Source organism: Dermacentor silvarum, chromosome 7 (assembly GCF_013339745.2).
Source record: "Dermacentor silvarum isolate Dsil-2018 chromosome 7, BIME_Dsil_1.4, whole genome shotgun sequence".
In the NCBI taxonomy this organism is placed as follows: domain Eukaryota; kingdom Metazoa; phylum Arthropoda; class Arachnida; order Ixodida; family Ixodidae; genus Dermacentor; species Dermacentor silvarum.
In genome coordinates, this window is record NC_051160.1 from 33,715,680 (window position 1) to 33,737,937 (window position 22,258).

General features: G+C 44.9%; 1 protein-coding gene across 1 annotated transcript in view; it reads left to right on the forward strand.

Annotated features, from left to right (window-relative positions):
• The window catches only part of LOC119457891 (tectonin beta-propeller repeat-containing protein 2-like), a 46,003-nt gene that overhangs the window by 15,895 nt on the left and 7,850 nt on the right, over window positions 1-22,258 (forward strand). Inside the window, 11 exon segments of the mRNA XM_037719655.2 lie at window positions 3,158-3,653; window positions 3,655-3,757; window positions 5,259-5,554; window positions 5,803-6,015; window positions 8,018-8,159; window positions 9,570-9,753; window positions 12,554-12,643; window positions 13,630-13,857; window positions 16,195-16,370; window positions 18,113-18,181; window positions 20,523-20,790. Coding sequence (XP_037575583.1) covers window positions 3,158-3,653; window positions 3,655-3,757; window positions 5,259-5,554; window positions 5,803-6,015; window positions 8,018-8,159; window positions 9,570-9,753; window positions 12,554-12,643; window positions 13,630-13,857; window positions 16,195-16,370; window positions 18,113-18,181; window positions 20,523-20,790 — 2,265 coding nt within the window.

Genomic DNA, 22,258 nt, shown 5'->3' on the forward strand with positions numbered 1-22,258 from the left:
AGGGAAAATCACACTTGATTGTATTCAACATACATTCTATTTTATTAGTACAAAACTTTTCCAGACCTTCATATATGATCTAAATTGTTATCAGTGCTGAATGCTAATTCGGTATTCCCTTTAAAGGGGCCCTGAAACACTTTTTTGAACATAGCAAGAAAATGTTTGCCTAATCTGTCGTAGAGGCTGCTGTGAACATGTGAGCCAAATATTACTGCACTACATGCAGCAGCCAATTTACAACCTCTGCCAAAAACAGCAAAAAATAGCTTGCTCTCGTTTCCATAATGCGTCACGTAGTGCCATCGAAAGCACCTGGACCCACCAACGCTATTGGCTGATTCTGTGATCACGAGAGCATTCTCAGTAATACAGAATACAGAAGTTAAATAAATGAAAAATACTTATTTCTGCGATCTCAACAAGACATGAAAATTATTTCATCTTTGCACTGCATGTAGCTGCATCATATCTGCACGTGGCCTACCCGCCATTGTTGCTTAATGGCTATGGTGTTGGGCTGCTGGGCACGAGGTCGCAGGATCAAATCCCGCCATGGTGGCCGAATTTCAGTGGGGGCGAAATGCGAAAACTCCTGTGTACTTAGATTTAGGTGTACGTTAAAGAACCCCAGGTGGTCGAAATTATTCTGGAGTCTCCCACTACGGCGTGCCTCATAATCAGATTATGGTTTTGGCATGAAAAACGCCTAATTTAATTAAATTGTTTTTTTTTTTTTTTGCGTATGGCCTCCAAGGAGGCAGCGGTGTGCTGTGTAGCGTAGTCTACCACGGCAGCCACGACGTGCCGCGACGAGCCCTATCGCCGCCGCATCACTCAACTTTTGGCTGGGGATTCGCCCTCTTGGCTTTTTCCTGTGTAGCTTCCAGTGGGTTAGCGGAGAGAAAAAGAGAGAGGCAAGCCAGGTATTGGTGTGATAACCTCACTTATAGTTGGATATGAAAAATGTCTGCGGCATGATATTCGTGAGATAACGTCCATCATTAATAGGGAGGCTATTCGATGATTAGTTGGAAAATTGTTTCAGAGCTTCTTTAATAAAAATACGCCATACTGTACACCTCGATTCCAAGGTGTCCAAGTTATGCATAGCTTGCAACATTCTTGTTATGTGAGTATGCTCACAAACTTATGCAGTACTGTGTTTTCTTTCTTAAAATTTGTAAGCATTAACCTTTGGGTGAAATTTTTTGATATTTGATATTGTCACATAGTAGTGACTGCAAGGAACAGAGTAGCAAAACTGTGAATGGAAAAAGTAACTCTTTATTGGGCAAACCTGTGCCCAGTAAAACAGGCTGTACTCAAAGCAGAACGATAGCATCAAACACATTCGGTGATCGTCGGAAATTTGATCTGCCAGTCAAGCGCGTTGGCTTTTATACCTGAGTCATCAAAGGTTCCAGAGTAATCGCTGGTGCCCCCGTGTCTTCCAGAAACTACTACACAATTCGCGTCGCGCATGCAATCAGATTACACATGCTTCAGTGACAGCAGACAATGGATAGAACCATGCGATAACATTCGAGTAAGTTCCAATCGTGCAGGCGCATCTTGCGCTGAGCGATAACTTTGTTAGTGAGTGAAATACAGTCCCAGAGGAAAGGATAAATAAGTACACGTGTCAATATTCTATTCAATATTCGATTCGAAAGCGACTACACTCGAACCTCGTTGTAACGAAACGGGATATAACGAAGTACCGTACTTTCCGGTGTATAAGACACGGTATTTTTCTGAATGTTTCATTGGTGCGTCTTGTAGAACGGTGCGACTTATGTACATTCCCCCCCGGGAAAACTGCCGTCAAAATCAGATTCGATGTTATGGCCACGCGAAGCGTGCTGGTTGATGTAATTGCTACGTGTTCTGTGCGCGCTATCGAGGTGCCGGGTTCTTCTCGTGATCAAGTCCCGAGCGCCGTGCGAGAAGGATGGAGCGGCAACGCAAGCGGCGGCAAGCTGACCGCGAGTCGGCCAGCCCCGAATTTGTCGCATCTGCAGACCGCTGTCAAGATACGGCGCGCACCGCCGCGCCAACTACACAGTTGCTACCAGAGTACAAACCCCCCCCCCCCCCCCCCCTCTCTTTCGCTTCCCCGCACACCATATGCTTCCTCGCACACCAGTTTCACTAAACTGAAAAGCGAAATCTACCTGTTTACTATGCATACAGCACTGAGCATAGCATATTTCGTGAAGCACATCAAGAAAGGCAAGCATGTGCACTTGATCGCTGTGCTTCTCTCTTAAAGAACACGAAGACTAAAGCTGCAGCAATTAGACCGCTTGTGAAAAACTCGCATGATGGCACACAAAGCACCATTGTAAAAGATGCGATAGCTGAGTGCACAGTTTTTGCCACCTGAAATGCGTAACCTACGCAGAAGCACACGGCATCTTTCAGAACATGGCGTCAAACACCGCACGCATCTTTTCAAGACAGCCGTCGTCTGCTAGCTGCTTGCAATTGTGCGAGTAAAAATCTGCTGACAGCTCCAAGAGTCCGCGGACAGTCAACGACTTCCGGTCCATGAAAAACGAACGCGATTCTGGCTGCTCTCGGACTGGTGGGCGGAGCTTCCGAAGGAGTTCGAGAAAATCGAATGCCGGACAGCAGTCCCAAGCAGTTCGGGACTGTCGGGAACTGATAATAGAAGAGGCTCACTCACCGCCATGCGTAGCTGCGCGCCTGTGCACGTAGCAGTTCACTATCGCACGTCTCCACTGACCTCTCTCTTGCACGCTATTCAGCGCACGCTAGCCGTGCCATGCTGGGCGGCTACACGCGGCGGTGCGAAAGATTAGTGCATTCACTCCTATTGCGCGGCGTGCCATAGAAGTTAATAAAATGTGTGCTAATAAAAATGTGAAAAGCAAAAGTCTTGGCTAAGTCTTGGTGATACACCATGACATATTCAAAATGTGGTGGTGTGTTTCTGTTTCCACTTACTATATCAAGTATGCACCAACCAGCCGCTCAGCAAGTCCTCTTAATATAGAGAACCCTTGATAGTTATTATTAATTTGGAGCCTCCTGCAATGGCACACTGCATTGCCAACCTGTGCATACACAACAATAGGTCATCACTTATCGACTTCATCACTCACTTGTGGTCTCACTCTTTCTGTTGCAGGTTCATCTACGAGTGCAGCACAAAGTACGCCTACACTGGTCTTGCCGACATCATCAGATGAACGTCCGTCTCCTGTCCCCACGTACGACGAGGTCTTTGCCAGCCCCAGCGGCACTTCACCCTTAGGCCAGAGCATGTTGAACAAGGAAAACAAAAAGTCCGAGTGCCCGCCACCGTACAGCGCCTCGGAGAACGAGCTCGTCTCTCACATTCTCAGTCGTTACGGCCAGCTGAAGCAGCGCCAGCGCCACGACGAATCGGACGCTAGCCAGCCACTGGACATTCCCGTAGGCAGCAGCAGTACGTTGGCGCCTAGTGACGCCCTCAATCTGTCTCCGTCCCCAGCTTCGGTGTCGAGTGGAGCTGCAGAAACTGGTCTCGAAGCCAGCGCCGATGTCAGTGCAGAAGACGGTGCCAACAGCAATCCGGATCCCGAGGACAGTCCAGATTCAGAGCCAGAACTGTCTATCGAGGACATTTACAGCAAGAACAAAGACTGCGAGCGATTCGTCTGAGTCAGTGGAGTCATCTGTGCCCGATGTCGTGTTTCATGGTATTGTGGAGCCACGCTTTCCCCGCTACGACTTTCACTGGGCCCAGGTAAGTTTCATAACTTGCTCGCTGCAAATACTATCTTGAAACATGCTGTGAGGTGATGTGTAGACATCATTGCTGCTAGCATCAAAATTTTGCCTGTAATCTTATGGGCTTTCTATTCATAGGCAGTAGGAGCTGAGTCGGGTTTTGCGCCCTCTTCATCCTTTATGTGGTACATGTATATAATATCAGAAGTTTGATGTCAAAACAAAGATCTTCTGTTAGAGCCAGCTTTGTCGCAGCATATTGTGTCTTGTTTCAAGTTTTCTCATGAAAACACTTGTCAGATGGTCATTTCTCGGTGCCATCTGACTTGCACGTAACATGAATGGTATAGTACAGCCAAACCCCGATATAACAAACACAAATATAATTAAGTTTCAGGTATATCAAACCAAATGTAAAATTTGGTATAGTACTATGCTTTATTTGTGCTTATTATTGCTATGCTATGCTTATTATTGCTATGCCTCTATGTGCAACAAGTATTAGACCGTTGCCCATTTTTCTCGCCAAAAGTCGGGCTTGCATTAGAGTTCTACTTTCTTTAGAAGCTTTAATGTCATTTCTATTTTAGTTTTCTACTTGGACACATAGAAAGTGGGCATGCGTTTGATTCGGGGGCGTGTTATAACAGGGCAAGTGCTGTCAAATTAATCAGTGGTGTGTTGTGGCATCTTTTTTTCTGCATCTTGTTTGATTCGACCCACCGGATAATTCGATCAGTTTCGTCGGCCTGTCAAGGTCAAATTAATGGATGCCAACGGAATCACCATGTTGGATGCAGCTCCGTTTCACTGAGGTTTGACTGTACTGGCAAAGATGCTAGTAGCAAGAAAAACAAGGCCCCTGCTTGCACATGGAGGTATTATTGCAATGGAAAGAAACGCGAACAGCGGAGCGCGTGGCCGAAGCATAACTGAAGGTATAGTGTGTGCGTGCCGTCCAGTCATCACCATTGACATCCGGTTTGACAGCGCTGCGCGATGATGCTTCCCCTATATTGAGATATTTTTGTTTCTATTAGTACAGTTTGCTCTGTCATCATTACTGCGCCGTCACCTTTTCTCATTTTCAAATAAAAGAGAAGTAGAATAGAAACAAAAGTATCGCAGTATAGGGGGTACATCATCGCACAGCGCAATCAAACCGGAAATGCGCGCCTGTCAATGGTGATGACTGGACGGCGCGCACAGAGAGAGTGCCGCAAACCTTGCACTGTTCTGCACTGTGACTCTACACAGAAACATTACTGACATCTTGTTCAAATAGGTCTATGCTGACTCCAGCTAAACCAAACTTTTATCTTCACTATCTTTGCTCAAACCTGCTACGATAGCTCAGTGGCTATAGTGTTGTGCCGCTGGGCGTGAGGTCATGGGGTCGATATGAACTGCAGCAGCCGCATTCTGACCTGGGCAAAATGCAAAAACTTACTGTGCACTTTAAGACCTTTCAGCTCTGCAATTGAACTTTTCTGCTCTCACCACTCACTCTGCTTCAGGTCAAAGGCCCAGGCCCCGTGGTGTCGTTAGCTGCGTGCAACGGGTACCTTTGCTGCGTCGACAGCCGAGACAATGTGTACTACTCTCGGCTCATGGGACGCGAGTTCACGTGGCGAAGCGGGTCGCGCCCCATGAACCGGGTGGCACTGTCCCCGTCGGGCGGTGTGCTGTGGGCCATCTACAAGGAGAAGCTGTACGCAGCGCGCTCGCCCTTGAGCAACGAGCCCCTCGCCATGGGCTGGGACGAGGTCGCCATGAATGTGGTCAGCGTCAGTGTCACCGAGGCGACAGCCTGGTGAGGGATGTGCTTTGTTGTGGTAGCAATTATACGGCTTTAATTATAATTTGAGCCAAGTTGCAAGGGCAGTGGTTGCATTGTGTATATTATGGCTCCTTCTCTCACATCCCCTTTTCTGCCCTTTCGAATATGCCCCTTTTGTAAATGATTGGTCACTAACTGGCCGAACTATCCTTTATGGTGCAAGTACTACTGGAATTGTTTGTTCGACAATTAAAAAAAATTTTTTTTTTTCGGTCGTGCAGGTATGTGACCAGTTCAGGCGACGTGTTCATGTGTCCTGATGTGATGATTCAAGGGAAGCCCGTGACGTTCTACGGCGTCAGCTGCCTGTTCAAAGTGCAACAAGTCACCTGCTATGACGACGTCGTCTGGGTGCTCACGACACAGGACACGCTCCTCGCGCGCATCGGCATCTCGCCGCAGGTACCCCAAGGCACAAGCTGGGTCGACATACCGTGAGTCCTGCTTGCCATTTGCCTTCAAGTGACCGTAACACGCCAAAACCAGCATTCTGCTTTTTGAGAGGCAGCCCACAGGCATGCGACAGTATTCAAGTGACGGCGACAAGTGACGTGAAGGGCGAATGCTGTCATGCTGCTTCGTCACTGTGCGGCAACCACATGGATGCAACATCGGAAGAAGTAGCGACAAATTTCTAATGATACCTGATACCTGATTAAGTGTGATTCTACGGCCATAAAAAAATATGCAGTTGTGACATGAGACCAACTCTTAAACCGGAGGGTGCTAGATCTAGTTTTATTATTCCGTTATTGCCACTAAAAAAGCGTCCCACATTACCAGCATTAAATCATGTGGTGCTGTCTCACAGGTGGAAAGTGAAACAATTTCATGGCTCCCGATGATGTTGTGGGCCTAACAGCGTTAAAGCAAACAGCTAGTCTCAATAATATGGGCAAAATGTGGCAAATACATTGTCGTCAGGCATGAGATGATACTAAGCGATGGCTGATTTTACCATTTATTTTTTGCCGTCACGGTGGAGAGCAAGCAGCGAAATTTCGATTGAAAGTGGGCGGCCTGGTTGCTGACATGTTGTTCGGCAATCATTATAACTGGCGGGAGCCACCGTGTGGACTTCCAGGCAGCAAGCAAGATTTTCTTGGTTGCTAAAAACCACCGATGGCAACGGATTTCCCTGCGCAACGGCCAAACCTGTTGCTCGCTACTGTCGCTTGTCACCATCTATCAAAAAATGCATGCGTGTAATTGAGCACTAATCGTTGCACACCAAATTAAAACGCAGTAGTGTGCTGTCTTTAGGCATAGTTATATGTTTAGTGCATGGCCTTCCTGTAATAGCATATATGCTATTATGAAACATATATTATCTTGTTTTTATGCTAAAATCTGTCCTGTGTGATGCTGCACTCTTGCCAATATTCTGTTACTTTTCCGCTGCCTGTGTACAAATGGATGTGGTGCTAGACGCCGTCAGGTGACTCGTGTCCTCACCTTTTGCCTCAGCAGCATGACAATCATGCCCTCATGTACAGGTCGACTTCCGTTAATTCGACCCTAACAGGATCGAAATTGATCGAATTATCCAGTGGGTCGATTAATTAAGATAACAGAAAAAAGTCCGAAACACAGCGCTGATTCATTTGGCAACATTTTCCCGATTCAAGCACGCCCCGGAATCAAACGCACGACCGCTTTCTTTGTGTTCAAAGGGGAAACTAACTAAGACATGACATTAAACGTCCTAAACTAAGTCGAAAGCTAACGCGCACTCGATTTTTCAGCAAGAAAAATAGGAAAGTGTCTAAGATGTGTTGCACAATGGTGGCCAGGTTTCTAAAGTCTTTTCGCCTCACAATATTTAAAGTACGCTTCATCCCAATACATTCGTGTTGTGCGGTTAAGCACATAAGTGTTGCCAAGTCGGTTTTGGTATCGTGTCTGATTGCACAGCGCAGACTATTTTGGACCCAATTTTCTTGAAAAAAATAATGGCTTGGGTTAGAATTGGATAAATACCGTAATGACAAATTGTGAGCTACAGTTATTGCTTGAAAACCTTCCTAGGGCAGGCCGAGAATAGGTGTTTTCGACGGGAGATTTGACACGATTTCAACGCATTCACTGTCCTCTAAGCAATGCCAAGGCAGATGCTGCCACTAAAGGGGTTGCTATTGAGGTCACCATAGGGGTCAGGCACGTGCGTGCTGACTGGTCAAATTCGAATTATCTGGCAAAGGCCAATTCTAGGATCGAAATAACAAAAGTTTGGGCCCATAGAAATGCATGGTCGCCGGCCAGTACCTTCAGACGGGATCGAATTAACCGGAGTCGAATAGGCGGATGTCTACTGTATTGTCAAAATATTGCATTGTCATTGTCATGACAAACAATTTAATTAAACTCAATTCTGTTCCAAGTCTTTTCAACCCTTTTTTTTTTTTCTGACTGGGCATGTGTGTTTCTCTGATATAGCCTGCCTTCGAAGGGAAGCCCTGCCTGCATTTCACTGGGCTACAACAGCACCGGCTGGTTGATTGACAGCGAGGGAAGCGTGTTTTTTAAGACGAACCTCAAGAACAGCGTCCCGTGTGGCTACAACAAGGAGTGGTGGCAGGTGATTAGACGACTTTTACACGTCTTTCTTTGTCTCAGTTTTATTCATTATGGGCAGTAAATGTAGTGCTTTGTGCAGACAAGGACGAAACAGAAGCTACGAGACACACTCAGCACTACACTTTGCACTATGATATGCACTGTTACTTCATTTTTTCCTTGTCTGCAATATGTTACTGCTCGTATGAATTGCGATCAAGCCCTAATGCAGTCACACCTGGATATAGTGAACGCGGATATAAAGAATTATCAAATTTCGTGGAGGAAATCTAAAATTTCGTTGGACCTGCTTTATATACGGGGTGAGCACTTCTAAGTTTGCCGAAATTTTTAAAGCTCGCCGCTTGCAGACAACACAATTCTAGTCCTTGAGCTGGATTATTCAACGAGGCAGAGACTACTTGCACGAGAAATCGAAACACATATTGTACTAATTTAAAAATATCACTAATTAGCTTTCTCATTAATTACTTTACGGCATGCATTGCAATTTATTAATTGTAGCCGGTCAGTTTGCAAGGCGTATATATTGAGGTTTCACTGCATTTTCGTGTTAGATGTGACTTCGTTACAAGTAGGGTATAGCATTTTCTTTGTTTCTAAAATTTGGTGTACTTTTGCTAATTTCTGCATGAAACTGTTTTTCTTTCGGCTAAAATATATTTTCAGAAGCCTTACCTCTGGGTCAACTCTGCTTTCCCTATGCACATGTGCGTGAAGTGCAGAAATGCTTTTATTAGACTACTGTTGGACTAATTTCAGTAAAAATTTGTTGCAATTAGAGAGAAAGCTGATTCACGTAGACATAGGAAGGTGAATTTTCATTTTAGGACTTTAATTTTAAATAAAGATTGCTATAATATAATAATAAAAAATTAAAGCACAATGCTTACAAATTCATATCTCTGCACGAAAAACAAATGAAAAAGAACTACATCTGTAGGTGCTTCTAAAGTGGAGAAATTATATATTGAGTAAACGACTTGCCTGAAATTTCTACAATGTTTATGAGGGTTTTGCAAAAGTTGTACTGGCAAATTAGTGATATATATTGTAGATTGGTGTATAATAAGTCAATTTTGTCCGCTTCAGGTGTCTCAATCGGTGCAGATTGCAATATTGTCTTCTATTGCTCAGTGATAGAGTTGTAAACTTTTTAAGGTTTTGTGATATTCAGCAATTTAAAAGAAATTATTCTCAAGCAAGAATTTCAAGAAAATCTGCTTCATAAAATGTGTAGATTCTACCTTTTCCTTAAATGCATCAAACCTCATCGAATTTGGCACAGTTGGTGGCGAGAGAAAAATTGTCTGTTCCTATGTATTTAGATGGGAGCCCCTGACGTGAAGCAGTTAATATCCAAAAGGCGTTGAGCATAATTTTTATTTTTGCTCCGTGTTTGTACTTTCAGGTGGACTTGAACGAGTTTGTCTACCAGGTGTCGCCACCTCTGGCCAAGATGCAGAAGAACCTCAGTTCAATTTCGCACAAGGTCCTCAGCAAGGGCAAGTGGCACCTGGTGGCCGGGAAGCATGGCGTCTGGTTCTGTGAGAGCATGTCCTCTCATCTCAACTCTTGTCGGCGAAACATCACAGGTAAATTGTAGCCATGTGCATACTGTCACCCAAAAACTTTTATAGCCAGAGCAATGAGCAAGAAAAATCGAGGGGAGCCAAGGAGCTCGATTTTGAAGTGAAGCTTTGTTTGCAACCCCTATTCGTCTTTTTCTGATTGTGGCTGCTGGGTGTTGCAGATGTCTTGCCGATAAGCTCACATTAAAAAAAATTCACGCAGGAACTCCTCTGGGAGTTGTGTAAGTATGTGTAAGCATAGTGTCACTCTCTCATCTCAACGCAGCCCGGTGTCATTATCACTGTTATGAAACTTTATCCGACCAATATAAACGACAGCGCTACGGCAACACGAACTGCTGCAGATGGCAGCGCAAGGTAAATTGATGACGCAAGTATACTACTGCAAGTGGCGATCGCCAGGTGCGCTGATGACGTTCCGATCATCATAAGCCGTTATCGCTCTTTAGCGCCTTATCCATCTGCGTCAAACCATTATGAACCGTGATCAACCGTACTCCGGCGGCGGCTGTGTATGTTGTGGTCGCGTGGGCCCAAGCGATGTGGACAGAGTGTGCTGAGTGCTGATAGCTTCGTGTGTGCTGTGTTCTCGCTGCTTAGTTTGCCTTGAAGCTAGAGGAAGCACGAAGGTCAATTCACTCGCTGCTGCGGGCCCTAGCTTAAAAGCGATCGTGGTGCGTGCGGACAGGCGGACAACGGACAGACAAACGGGTTTTCTCGTTGGGTAGTCATAGAAATGCTTAGGCGTTAAAAAAATTTATTACGTGCCTGATGGTGTGATTAAACCTCTGTGCCTCAATATAGTAGCCCAGTGCTCTAACCATTAGGCCACAATGGTTGTAAAGGAAAGATGTTCGACATGTTCGGGGAGCAGCGACACCCTCCTGCATGTCGCAGTTCCTTCAGACATCGAAAAGAGCCGCTCAGTGGACGCACTAATTCCTAGTGCCGGCAGATATCTCTTTACAAACCAAGCCAACAGTGGGCACCGTTTTTACACCACCACTCAGACGGACCTTCTTTCCCGCCCAAAATTTCATCATGCACATATCTTTAAACCTGTACTTGCGGTAATGAAAATTGCTGCCACATCGAAGTGAAAATTGCTGCTGGTTGATGAGCATATGAAAGTCTTTCCACAGTGCTGATATGGAAGGAGCCTCTTCAGAAGCTGTCATTGTTGAGGACATATCTGGGTTTGCTGGTGTCGAAATTTTCGTTGCTCCTTCTAAAGCCATGTTTTCAATCCGCTTTGCCATTGAAGCATCCTGGTGGTAATCAACTACTTTAGAATGAGGGTCTAAAAACATTGCAAGCTCGCTACTTGGTCAAATGTTTGGTATGGAAACCATGTTTTTAGGCACAGAGGTTTCCACCTGGTGGCTGATGTTGTCCAGTTGCATGGAGAGGCAGCACAGCATGGGTGATTCAGCTGAAAGTGCGGGGTAGCAATAAGCACCAGCAGGGACCCCATGACAGTGCCCGCTTTCTTACTTTTGATATGCTTGGCTGCACGGCAAGTATGCTTCGCTGCAATACATTCCGTACGCTTCGCTGCATAACACGGCTGTACTGCGGCGAAGCTGACTTAAAAACACCGACAACAGCAATTTTTGTGGCTTCGAATATTTAAAGTAGTGAAAGCATCTTTCGAATTGAATTGAACTCTAATTGACTCGAATCATTCGAATTTTCGAATATTCGCATGCCACTGATAATTAGCAGACTCCTGATCTGACTTTTGAAGAGAAGTTTTCTTTGCCGAATCCTGCCACTTTCTGGGTGCTGTCTTGCCGAGTAGACAACTTGGGTCTCTGGGTATGGGCGCATGGGCATGTGCGCACTGGGTATACCTGCGATCCAACAGGCGTTCAGCAGAAGAATCAAGACTATGAACGTCTCTAATTACGTCTCGTATTTCTTTATGCTAGTTCTGCTTCTCATTGTTGCGCCAAGCCACCTACAAACACCAAAGGACAAGAAAAGATTGGAGAATATGAGAGGCACGAATTCGCTCAGAGCAGCCCATACAGTCCTGACACGACGCCTGTGCGACCATATGAAACGGGGCCCTTTTAACTTGCGTCTCCGATTACGAACACTGACATTTTCTAACATGCATAACGTAAAGAAAATGTGTGCACTTAATGCGTATTTGTGTTGCATTGGAATGGAGGCTTCACCTGATTTGGAACATCTGCGTCATTATGCTACATTTGTGTGACCATGTTAAGTTTAAATAAACATTGCATTGCATTTGTATCATTAGCGTTACATTTGCATAAATTTAAATTCCATGTGTCATTTGGTTCAAATGTTTCCATCAATATTGTTGTGTAACATTTGCGTTGATAATTGTGCTAACCTGAAAGAAAGCTTAGTTTGACACTGATTAACACATAAGCTTGATATTAGCTGAATTTTTCATGTTCATTTTAGTAAGCAAACTATAAATGCATTTTGTTAGGCAGAAATAAATGCTTCAGCACCACATAAGTTTCATCAAGACAAGTGATGATCATTAGGATTACGTTTTCGTAAATTTTCATTTCATGTGTCATTTTGTACAAACATTTCCCTCAATAGCATTGCATTTGCACAACAATTGCGCAAACATCAAAGAAAGCTTTGTCTAGCACCAATTCACACATAAGCGTGGCATTAGCTGAAATGTTCACGTTCATTTTAGTTAGCAAGATGGATTTTGTTAGTCCGAGGTAAATGCTTCAGCATCAGCACCACATTATTTTCATCAAGACCAGCTGTTCGACAATGTTTTTTTTTTCGCTGTTTTTTCATGCAGGCTACATTTGGGAGAAGGCACATGTGAATCTCTTGCACTCGGGGACCAAATGGACGGACATCGCTGCTGGTGGGGTCTTCAAGGATGAGGGTGAGACACTTGTGTTGCCTCATTTCATATCACTTGCCACGATGACTTAGTGGTTGTGGTACTCGGCAACTGCGCACAAGGTTTCGGTTTCAAGTGCCATCCCTGGCAGCTAAATTTCAATGGGAGTGGAATGTGAAGATGTTTGTGTGTACGTTGTAGGAGTGTTCGTATAGGGAAATTTTCAAATCGAATCGAATACGAACATTCGAGAAAAATGGCCTTCGAATACAGAATATTTTCTCGATTCTGAACAACGTCAATTTTAATGTTTGCGTCTGAAGTGCTATTGGTAAAAGAATTGGGCCCATATATACATTATTTGATACGTTCGTGTAATGCCATTCACAGCTGAGGAGCTTGCAAATGAGCAACAACTGCTTTCAGCTGTCTGGTTCACCATGACAGTGATGAAACAAGGAAACAGCAGATCAGATAACCAGATGCACATGGAATGTTGCGTTTGTTGAAGGAGAGAATCTCAATGCTACAGCAATGCACGCTGTCTTAAAGGGATGTAAGTGTGGCAGTACTGGTGAACTCATGAATTGCTTCGCCTCAATCAACACAACCAATTTGTGCATAGCCTGCCTTAAAGGTTGGCATGCTTCTTGACTGAATAAAAATTATTCAGCGGAAGTAATCTCCCATGTACGTTCGCTCAGAAGCTGGTGTCTGTGTTCAACAACTGCGACTCCCCTACAGTAGAATCAGTCGTACCAGTCCTCAATTGCATCAACTTCTCTCTGTCGAGACTCCAGTAAGTGTTCTAATGCCTTATCTTTTAACAGAAACAAATATTTGACAATTTCTAATAGTAAATTATCTGATCGCATACGGATCGCATACCGATCAATACGGATCGAATAAGGATCAAATACGGATCAAATACGGATCAATGACTGCCACAAAGCTTTCTGCAAGCTTAGTGGGTGTTGTCTTTCTGCTGGTTTGCTGATATTTTTGCATCACTTCGTGTGTGCCCCCAGGCGTCGTGTGGGGCCTGCAGACGGGTGGCCAGCTGGCGGCACTGTCTCCACGTCTGCGCAAGTGGTACACCGTGGGTCTGCCCCGTGGCACGTCGCTCAGCTGCATCGCACCCTCGCCGGAGTCGCTCTGGGTGCTCACAACCAACGGCGACGTGATGGTGCGCACCGGACAGACCCACCACCAACCAATGGGCGACACCTGGATCCCGCTGGACACCTCGCAGCTGGGTACAAAATTAACCTCTTTGAACCTATTTGTCCACATGCCCTGTAGGCAACGGCTTTCAGTCACTTTTCAAAGTTAAACCAGGAACAGGAAGCTAAAATGGTGTGGTGTAACTTAAAGCCAGATGCAGGCGACACCACGTGTTAGGAGTGTAATAATTTTGTTGCCGCTGGTTTTGGCGAAAATTAGTGCTTTTTATGGGATGCACTGGCTGCATCGTCATCGATGACAAAAACCGAACTTGAAACATTTCAAATGCCACCAGATGACTGCCGCTATCTTGGAGGAAAAGCGAACTGTGATTGACCACCATGTGATATAAGACATGTATCTATGTGTTTAGGAAAACATAAAACGCTTTTATCTGAGCACTGGAAAGTCTATTGTGCTGATCCATGCATGTGCCTTTGTAACCTGATCAAGCAAGTAGCTTTTCAGAATCACAACAGACCGGTGGACTATGAGAACTGACTTTAAATTTAAAAGGTGTTGTCACCAGAATTTTGTTGCATATGTTGAGGTTGAGTATGTGTTCTACACGATAGGGTTTTAGAAATTACAAGAAGGAACTCTGGCACTAATGACTATGGGAGCTGCATGTCGATTCAGCCAGCATGCATGAGAATGTTGGCCAGTACATGGATTTGCCTGAAGTTCATCCTTTTGGCTTTAGACGGTCTTGTGACTTTGCAAATTGATTATATTGCACAAAATATTGCATTGCAACTGCAACAATTTGCAATAATTGAACTTGTGTGCCAAAACTTATTGCCTTCATGCGTTTAGAAACATGCAGTTTCTTATAACTTTCAAAAGATAAAGCGTGATGAATATCACCGTAAAAACATCTGATGCCATATGGCATGAAGAGTTAGACAAATCCGCATACCGCATCTACTCGATTGTAACGCTACCTGCGATTGTGACACGAGGGGCGACTTTTCATTGTGTCTATCAAGAAAAGATAAAACCAGCATAAGTAATGCGAGGGGTGACTTTTTCTTGCATCCAGCAAACACACACACAAAAAAAAATGCTAAAGCTAACGCGAGACCACCGGATGCATAAGCAAGTTGCAGTTTTCGCCAGAAAGGCGAAGCATTAATTGTCTATACGGAGTAAGGATAGTAGATTTATCGGCTGTATAAACTTGGACACATTCGCTTACTAACTGAGTTAACAAGCATGGTGTTAGCGCGCACAAGCAAACATGAATAGATCACACTAGATGGCCGCAGACAACCACTGTCAAAACGCTGGCATGAGCAAGCGTGCCAGCAGCAACGAGCGAAGGTTCGTGCGGTCTATTGCTTCAACGAAAACTGAGCGGCGAAAGCACAGCACATACAAAGGTCAAAGCCGTGTGGAGATCGCTTTCAAGATACGGTGCGCGCGACAGCCCTCAGTCGCGCAAAGTACAAGTACACAGTTGGTGGCAGAGTAGAAGCCCCCTTCCTTCCGCGCTGCCTTCCCGCTTTCCTCCTTTCGCGTGGGAGTCGCCAGTTCCCCTTGTGCCCGGATGCAAGATATGCATCCATTGCCTCCTCTCCCTCCCTCCCTCCCATGCCACCACGGCCTTTCGTGCGACCGAGATGTCGCGTTTGCTCTTCGCCGTGCGTTCGCTCTCTGTGAAAACGCGCGTCCCTCACGCACTTTCACTCGCACATTTCACTCGTTGATTAGAATTGGGTGCATCATTGCACTTTTTAGACAACTTGAATTTCGGTATTCAATTGTAACGCTAGGATCAACTTCAGGTAGCAAAAATCTGGAAAAAAACTTACAATCGAGTAAATACGGTACTACCCCTCATTCCCAAGGCAATTGAGCAATCACAGGGCTTGAATACCCTTCAGTAAGTTTTTTTAGGAAACTTATGTTCTACACATTGCATAGCCTACCTTGAGAAAAAATCTACAGCACAGTGGATGGAATGCAACGCTACTGAGCACGAGATCGCGGGATCGAATCCCGGCCGCGGCGGCCGCATTTCGATGGAGGCGAAATGCAAAAACGCCCGTGTGCTTGCATTGTAGTGCACATTAAAGAGGTGGTCAAAATTAATGCGGAGCCCTCCACTACGGCGTGCCTCATAATCAGAACTGGTTTTGGCACGTAAAACCCCAGAAAGAAGAAAGAAGAAGGAATGCAACAGGGTGTCACTGATACATGGACCTCACATCTGCGCTCTTCATAGAAGAGCATGTGTGGTGTGCCGACTGTAGTGTGCTGACTGACGTTCGCGATGGCCGTTCGCCTGGCTGTCCTCTTCTTTCAGCAGCGTGGTTGACTCGGATGCCCGCCACGCTGACAATACGGTGTCCACTCAACTGACGCAGGTGATGTCCAGCTGACGCACCTCAGCTGCAGCTATGAGACGGTGTGGGCCTGCGACACCAAAGGTACAGTTTACATGCGCATTGGCTCCCTGCGGCCGCCGGCTCCCCGTACGTTGCCACCGGCCTGGGTGCCAATCGAGTCGGGTTACCAGGAGGAGTCACCGTTCATATCCTCGGTGAGTGGACCTGTACCGACTGCATTTGCTGTGTGTAGCTTTGGGGCAGTTATCGATGATGTCGTAAAGCCTTCGTGATGTCAGATTGAATGTGTCTATGTATATAGCTTCTGCTGACTGTGGACTCTCTTTAGGATGGTTATGATAAATCGTGGCGAAGAGACGCCCATACCGACCGAAAAAAGAGACACACTAGCGCCAACTACCACCGAAGGCTGGTAGTTATTGCTGCTATCTTTGTTGGTAGTTAGCATTTGTTTGTTGTCCCTATTTCTGTCCATCTATGTGTCTGTGTGCTAGGTTATCATAAACGCTAAACCAACGAGCCCAAACATCTACAATTTGTAGGATGAGCTATGGGAAGGCAAGTTCTGTGATAAGCTAGGTAGTTTAGGGTCATTTGCATAGATCCTGTGAAACCTGTGAAGTTCTGATAAGACTAAGAAAGTATTAAGGTCCTCTTGTCTTCATTTTTGGAAGTCTGCTGTATATATTTTTATTTTATTTGCAGCAGTATTGGTACAGGAGGAGGTTTGGGAATTATGTAACTGCCAAGCGGACCTTCTGTTTGTATGTATTCACAATATCAAGTGTAACACTTACTAATTGGCAACTCAGCAATAGCGACAATTGAATTGAATTGAATTAACAACTTTATTGAGGGTCCTGCAAAGTTAATTCGGGGCGGGCCTAGGCTTCGGCCGCGAGCCCTTGGGCTCGGGCGGCTTCCTCGGCTCGCTGGACAGGCCCAGAGTTGATCTTCTAATGCGGAGCTTAGCAGAGCTGCCTCCCAGCGCGCCCTGCGGTTAGAGACTGCCTCCTCGTGGTTCCTGTGTATTTCGTCGTTTAAACTCGAGCATTCCCATAGCATGTGTCCCAGGGTGGCCCTGGCATCGCACGCCCTACATTTATCCGTCGAATAAAGATCTGGGTAACATAGACGAAAGATCACTGGATTTGGGTACGTGTGTGTTTGCAGTTGTCTGCGACAAATGATAATTTTTTAGTAAGCAGGAACATTAGTTGCACGCAGTGTAGGTAGTTTTCACAATGTATATTACATTGGAAAGAGCAAAAAGAGTGAAAAGTGCATCAGAAATTCAGATTCCTTTATTTAGTATTCCTTCCTCTTTACAAAGAAAAGAGTGAATACTTCGACAAGAACAAAGAGCTACTACTACAACAGTAGCTTGAGGGGACTCTGAACGGGGCCACTGTTTTTCCAAAACAGGCCGAAGTGGCGGGGAATGAAGTTTTAAGATGAATGCAGGGAATAAAACTTGTTTGACGTGAGTGAAACAAAATTTAGATTTCCTCATGTGCAAAAAATATAGCAATCTCATAATGGAAAGGAGGAATAAGGAACATTAAGGAATAAAGCCCTACGTCAGTAACATGAAAAGGATACACCGTTTTTGAATACGCATTGATAAATGTGTACAGGATGTATGTTCCACTTCAGCAGCCCTTTATTATAATTTTTGCTTCTACTGTTTTGTTGTCGTCGTTCCTCCCATCTGGTGCAGCTGCAATCGTCTTGTCTTGTCCCATAGTATTGTTTTGCTTTATTTCTTATTTATTTATTTGTCTGTCCATACCGCCATGCCAATAGTAAAATGTCAGGTTTTTGTCAGAATCAAGTGAATAAATAAACTAAATGTGCTGTGAGAGGGACATAAAGCAGTTTTCAAGTTGCTTACACTGGCCATGTTTGTTTCTGTTTCGTCGTCCGGTCACCGAAGTCTGCATCAGAAAACCCCTTTTCGTTGCCTTTTGAGATTTCAAGGTTTCTGAAGCCCCACCTCACCAAGGTATGTTGGGCGTCACACGAACGTTCTTCCGCATGTGTTGACTTCTCTAACCCCCTTCTTTGAGGTCGCATGCTGCTGACATCTCTCGGGTTCGTCTGGAGGGAGCTTGGTCGCATGTCTACCTATTCTTTCTCTGCAGACAAAGGCTTGCACATGCAGTGTAGAGCATTGGTTGATCAGCTACAAAAGAGTACCGATTGTTGCATTCTTAAAGTTGCACCAAGAATAGCATTAGCCTTTTCTGTTGATGAAGATAAGTCGCTCGAACTGTGGAAATTTGTGTTGTGCTTTCATCATGTCATCGACGTACTTTACTGTGTTCAAAGGGAAACTTGCTGTAAAACTATTTTCTTAATAAATGTATTGCTACAGGCAGTAGCGCACTCAGGATATCTGCCAGGGGGGGGGGGAGTTAAATTTTTGTGTGGGGAGGGGGGGGGGGAAGCAAGCACTTTGCATAATATGCAATTTCCTTGCTTTAGCCAGAGGAATCCAACAGCAAATAAAATGCCTAATAATTATAATAATGACACCAAGGATGATGACGATGTTTATTTCTTCAGCGTTTTACTCAAAGTAATTTAAGAGTGAATGAATAAATACAAGACAGTGATAGAGTGTTTCTGTTAATCAGGAAAATTCGACCTCAAGCCACCTCCTGAATTGGAATGACAATGTGAACAGAGCGCTGAAGGTACACATTGGACTGGTGTGGCTGGACGCGTGGGGGGGGTGTTAACTCGGCCTCAGGGGGGGGGGGGGGGTTACAACACCTGAACCCCCCCCCCCCCCTCGTCGGTGCGCCACTGGCTACAGGCCAGTTTCATTGCGGATGAAAAGGTTGAGTCTGAAAATACAACGATTTTGTTTGAGCTAGTGCTGGCTGTTGCCTTTTAGCCAGTACAACATGTCTGTTGATAAATATATCTGTATGAGTGTTTCCACACAACAGTATTTACTACATGAAACTAGTGCTGTTTGAGTTCTTTTATTTTAGTTTTATTTTTCATATAATTTGTAGTTCTCGCTCTTTTTTTTCTCTTTCTTTTTCTTCTCATAACTCCAATTGTGAGCACTTATGAATTTTGGAGGAGAGATATACTGCTGCAATTTTTTTTCTTTTTCTTTTTGTTAGAAACAAAAGCTTTTGTAGAGTGAAATATTGCTTCTGAGCAATATGGCCAAGAGTGTTCCAGAAGATCAGTTGTTGATTCTAATCTGCATAAAGCAGCAACTCAAAGAAATTATAATGGATTTACTACTTTTGGAAACGGGCGCTTTAGGACAGAAACACACAAGGGCATTGCGTGTTCCTGTCTCGTGTCATTGCTTTGATCAGCTCATATGTAAAGTTAAACTGGAGAACTGTAATCTGTAATGTTAGCTTAACCGTAACGTCAAAGTGAACACAGCGCTATAATTAATGGCAGCGTTCCACCACAATTAGCATAGGAAGGGGGTGACAATGTAGGTTGAAATTTATGGCATTGGTGAGCATTGGTCGTGTTTGTTGCTGCTAGGGATGTCGCTACTTAGTACTAGCTGCATTCATAGAATGCCCCTTAGTACTCGATTACAATTCTTTCGTTATACGCATTCCTTCAGAGCAAAATCAAGAAATTGCCATATTTGACAACAGTTGCCATTAATGTTTGTCGCTTCAACTTTCAGCCTGCTAGGCTAACCATATTTCATTGCTAACACCTGCTTTTTCCTTTCTTAACCAACTTGGCCTTGGAATACTAACTGCCTGTGGTGGGAAAAGGTGCTTGATGGTTCTGCATTTAATAAGACTCGTTTCTAGGCTAGTTGGTCCATTGCGCTGAATAAGAGATGCAGTGCAACATTGACTAGGGCGCACTAAGGGACACCCAGGGACCGGCACAAAACACGGACTGATTGTACGGGTCTCTGTGTGTCCAACGACGGTGCCTTTTGAGCTAATTTGGTTCATGATTACTGTAGTGTACAGCTTCAATTTACAGACAGTACACAAAGGAGGCAACATGACGTGTGGGTCGTTATAACACAGTGATCGATTTTGCTAAATTCTATTCCTTTCTTACGACTGGCCGATCAGGACGATAACGTAGGCAGAGCAGAGCTCGCACCCCTGATGAAGCATGAAAAGGAAAAAGATCGAAATAAGATTGTCACGTTATCCCAGCCATGGCTGGCTGCAGTGTTGTTGTGTTGCCAGTTTCGTGTCCATAAATTTAGGCTGTACGTTATGGGTGACCACGCCTGTCCTTTTGTTCCTCCTTGCATATGTTGTCCTGCATCTTTGCTCCAGCGTTGTGCATTTCTGGTGTCAGTTGAGTGCATTCCACCGGCCTTCCAGGTGTACGTGGGTCCCCGAAACTACATGGTGTGGGCGCTGGATAACCGCAAGCACGTCTACGTCCGCGAGGGCATCTACCCCGAGCTCCACATTGGCACCAGCTGGGTAGAAGTTCCGGGCGTCCAGGCGCGCCAGCTCTGTGTCAGCGAGAAGGCTGTCTGGGCGCTGACACCGTCGGGTGAAATCTTTCGGCGCTTCAACATCTGCAACACCAACTTTGTTGGCGACTACTGGAAGAGGATACCGGGCCATGCTGCGTGTCTGGCTGGTAAGCCACCTGTTTCGCTGCGGTCTCCATTAACACTTGTTCTCACGTGATGTCAAATTGTAGTAAAAAATTGGGACGAGAATTGGAACCTGGCTTAATGAAAATTTCCATCTCTTGATTCTGCCTTCCGGTTGAAGCATTTCCATGTGCTCTCCACTAAGTCCGCATGTTATCACATTATTTTTACAGAGTTAATTGATGAGCATTCCGCATGAATTCCCAAAAATTTTCATTAAACTGACACAGTCCATGCCCGTTACAATGGATCAGCATACAACATACAACAAACATTCTTCTCACTAAGTTTGGTCTGCCTATATTATTGATGCAACAAATTCTGCTTTTAACTGACCTGGCTTTAACGGAGTATCGGCTACAACATCCAAAATTTTGGCCAGGTATTGTCCAAATGGTGCATATACAATGCACTTTTCAGCAGCAACGCATGCTAGCGGAAGTTTGCTGCATGCAACTATTTTTGGGCACTTGCAAAATGTGCAGAAATGTATTTTTATTTAAGGAATGAATAACGGAGGGGACAGACATAAAACATTTTATTTAGACAGAAAGAAGTAGAATTGAACCCACTTATACAACTATCGGTTTTGACGATATATTGGATATAACAATGAGTAGCTGCGGCACCGTGACAAACTTTCATGGGTGTTCTATGGTAAAATAAAGCGCATACTACAAGCTTCCAATGCCGCATTATTGGTTATAACAATCAAATCTGGCTACTGGGTATCTGCACCAAGAAGAAAAGGAACGAAAAATGCTGGAAATAAAATTCAGAGGACGCTTAAGCTTCGTCTTTAAGAGTGGAACGCGATAGCATTCAAAGGTCCCTAACTGCTTCTCACGCTTCCTGGCAACTGCAGCTTATGTAACTGAAATGTGCACCGGAAAACACTGGCGACGAACGCTATGCACAAAGGCGAGCTTTCTGGTAGAAACACGGCCTCTTGCGTGGGCCGATCTTCTGTTTCGCACTTTTAATATTTCAGTCTGAGAAGACATAAAAGGCATGTGCTGTCGGTGTTTTGTTTCATGACATTTGTTTGTGGGCTGTCATTTTAAAAATTCCAAGGAATAACTTTGTAAAGAATGTAAGACAAGGTATGAGCAACTTTAGTGATAGAAGAAGAACTTTAGAGCCATATAGAATATTTTTCGCTTACGGGACGGGACGCCTAGGCCGGCTAGGATGCTGACGCTGGATTTTCTGCGACACGAGGCCCTTAATGCTTTTGCGTTAAAACACTAGCTGTGGCCACTGCGGCCACATTTCAATGGGGGTGAAATGCGAAAATACCCGTGTACTTGGATTTAGGTGTACGTTAGAGAACCCCAGGTGGTCCAAATTTCCCTGAGTACCCCACTACGGTGCGCCTCATAATCAGATTGTGGTTTTGGCACGTAAAACCCCATAATTTAAAACACTAGCCGCAAGCTTCCCGCTACCGTG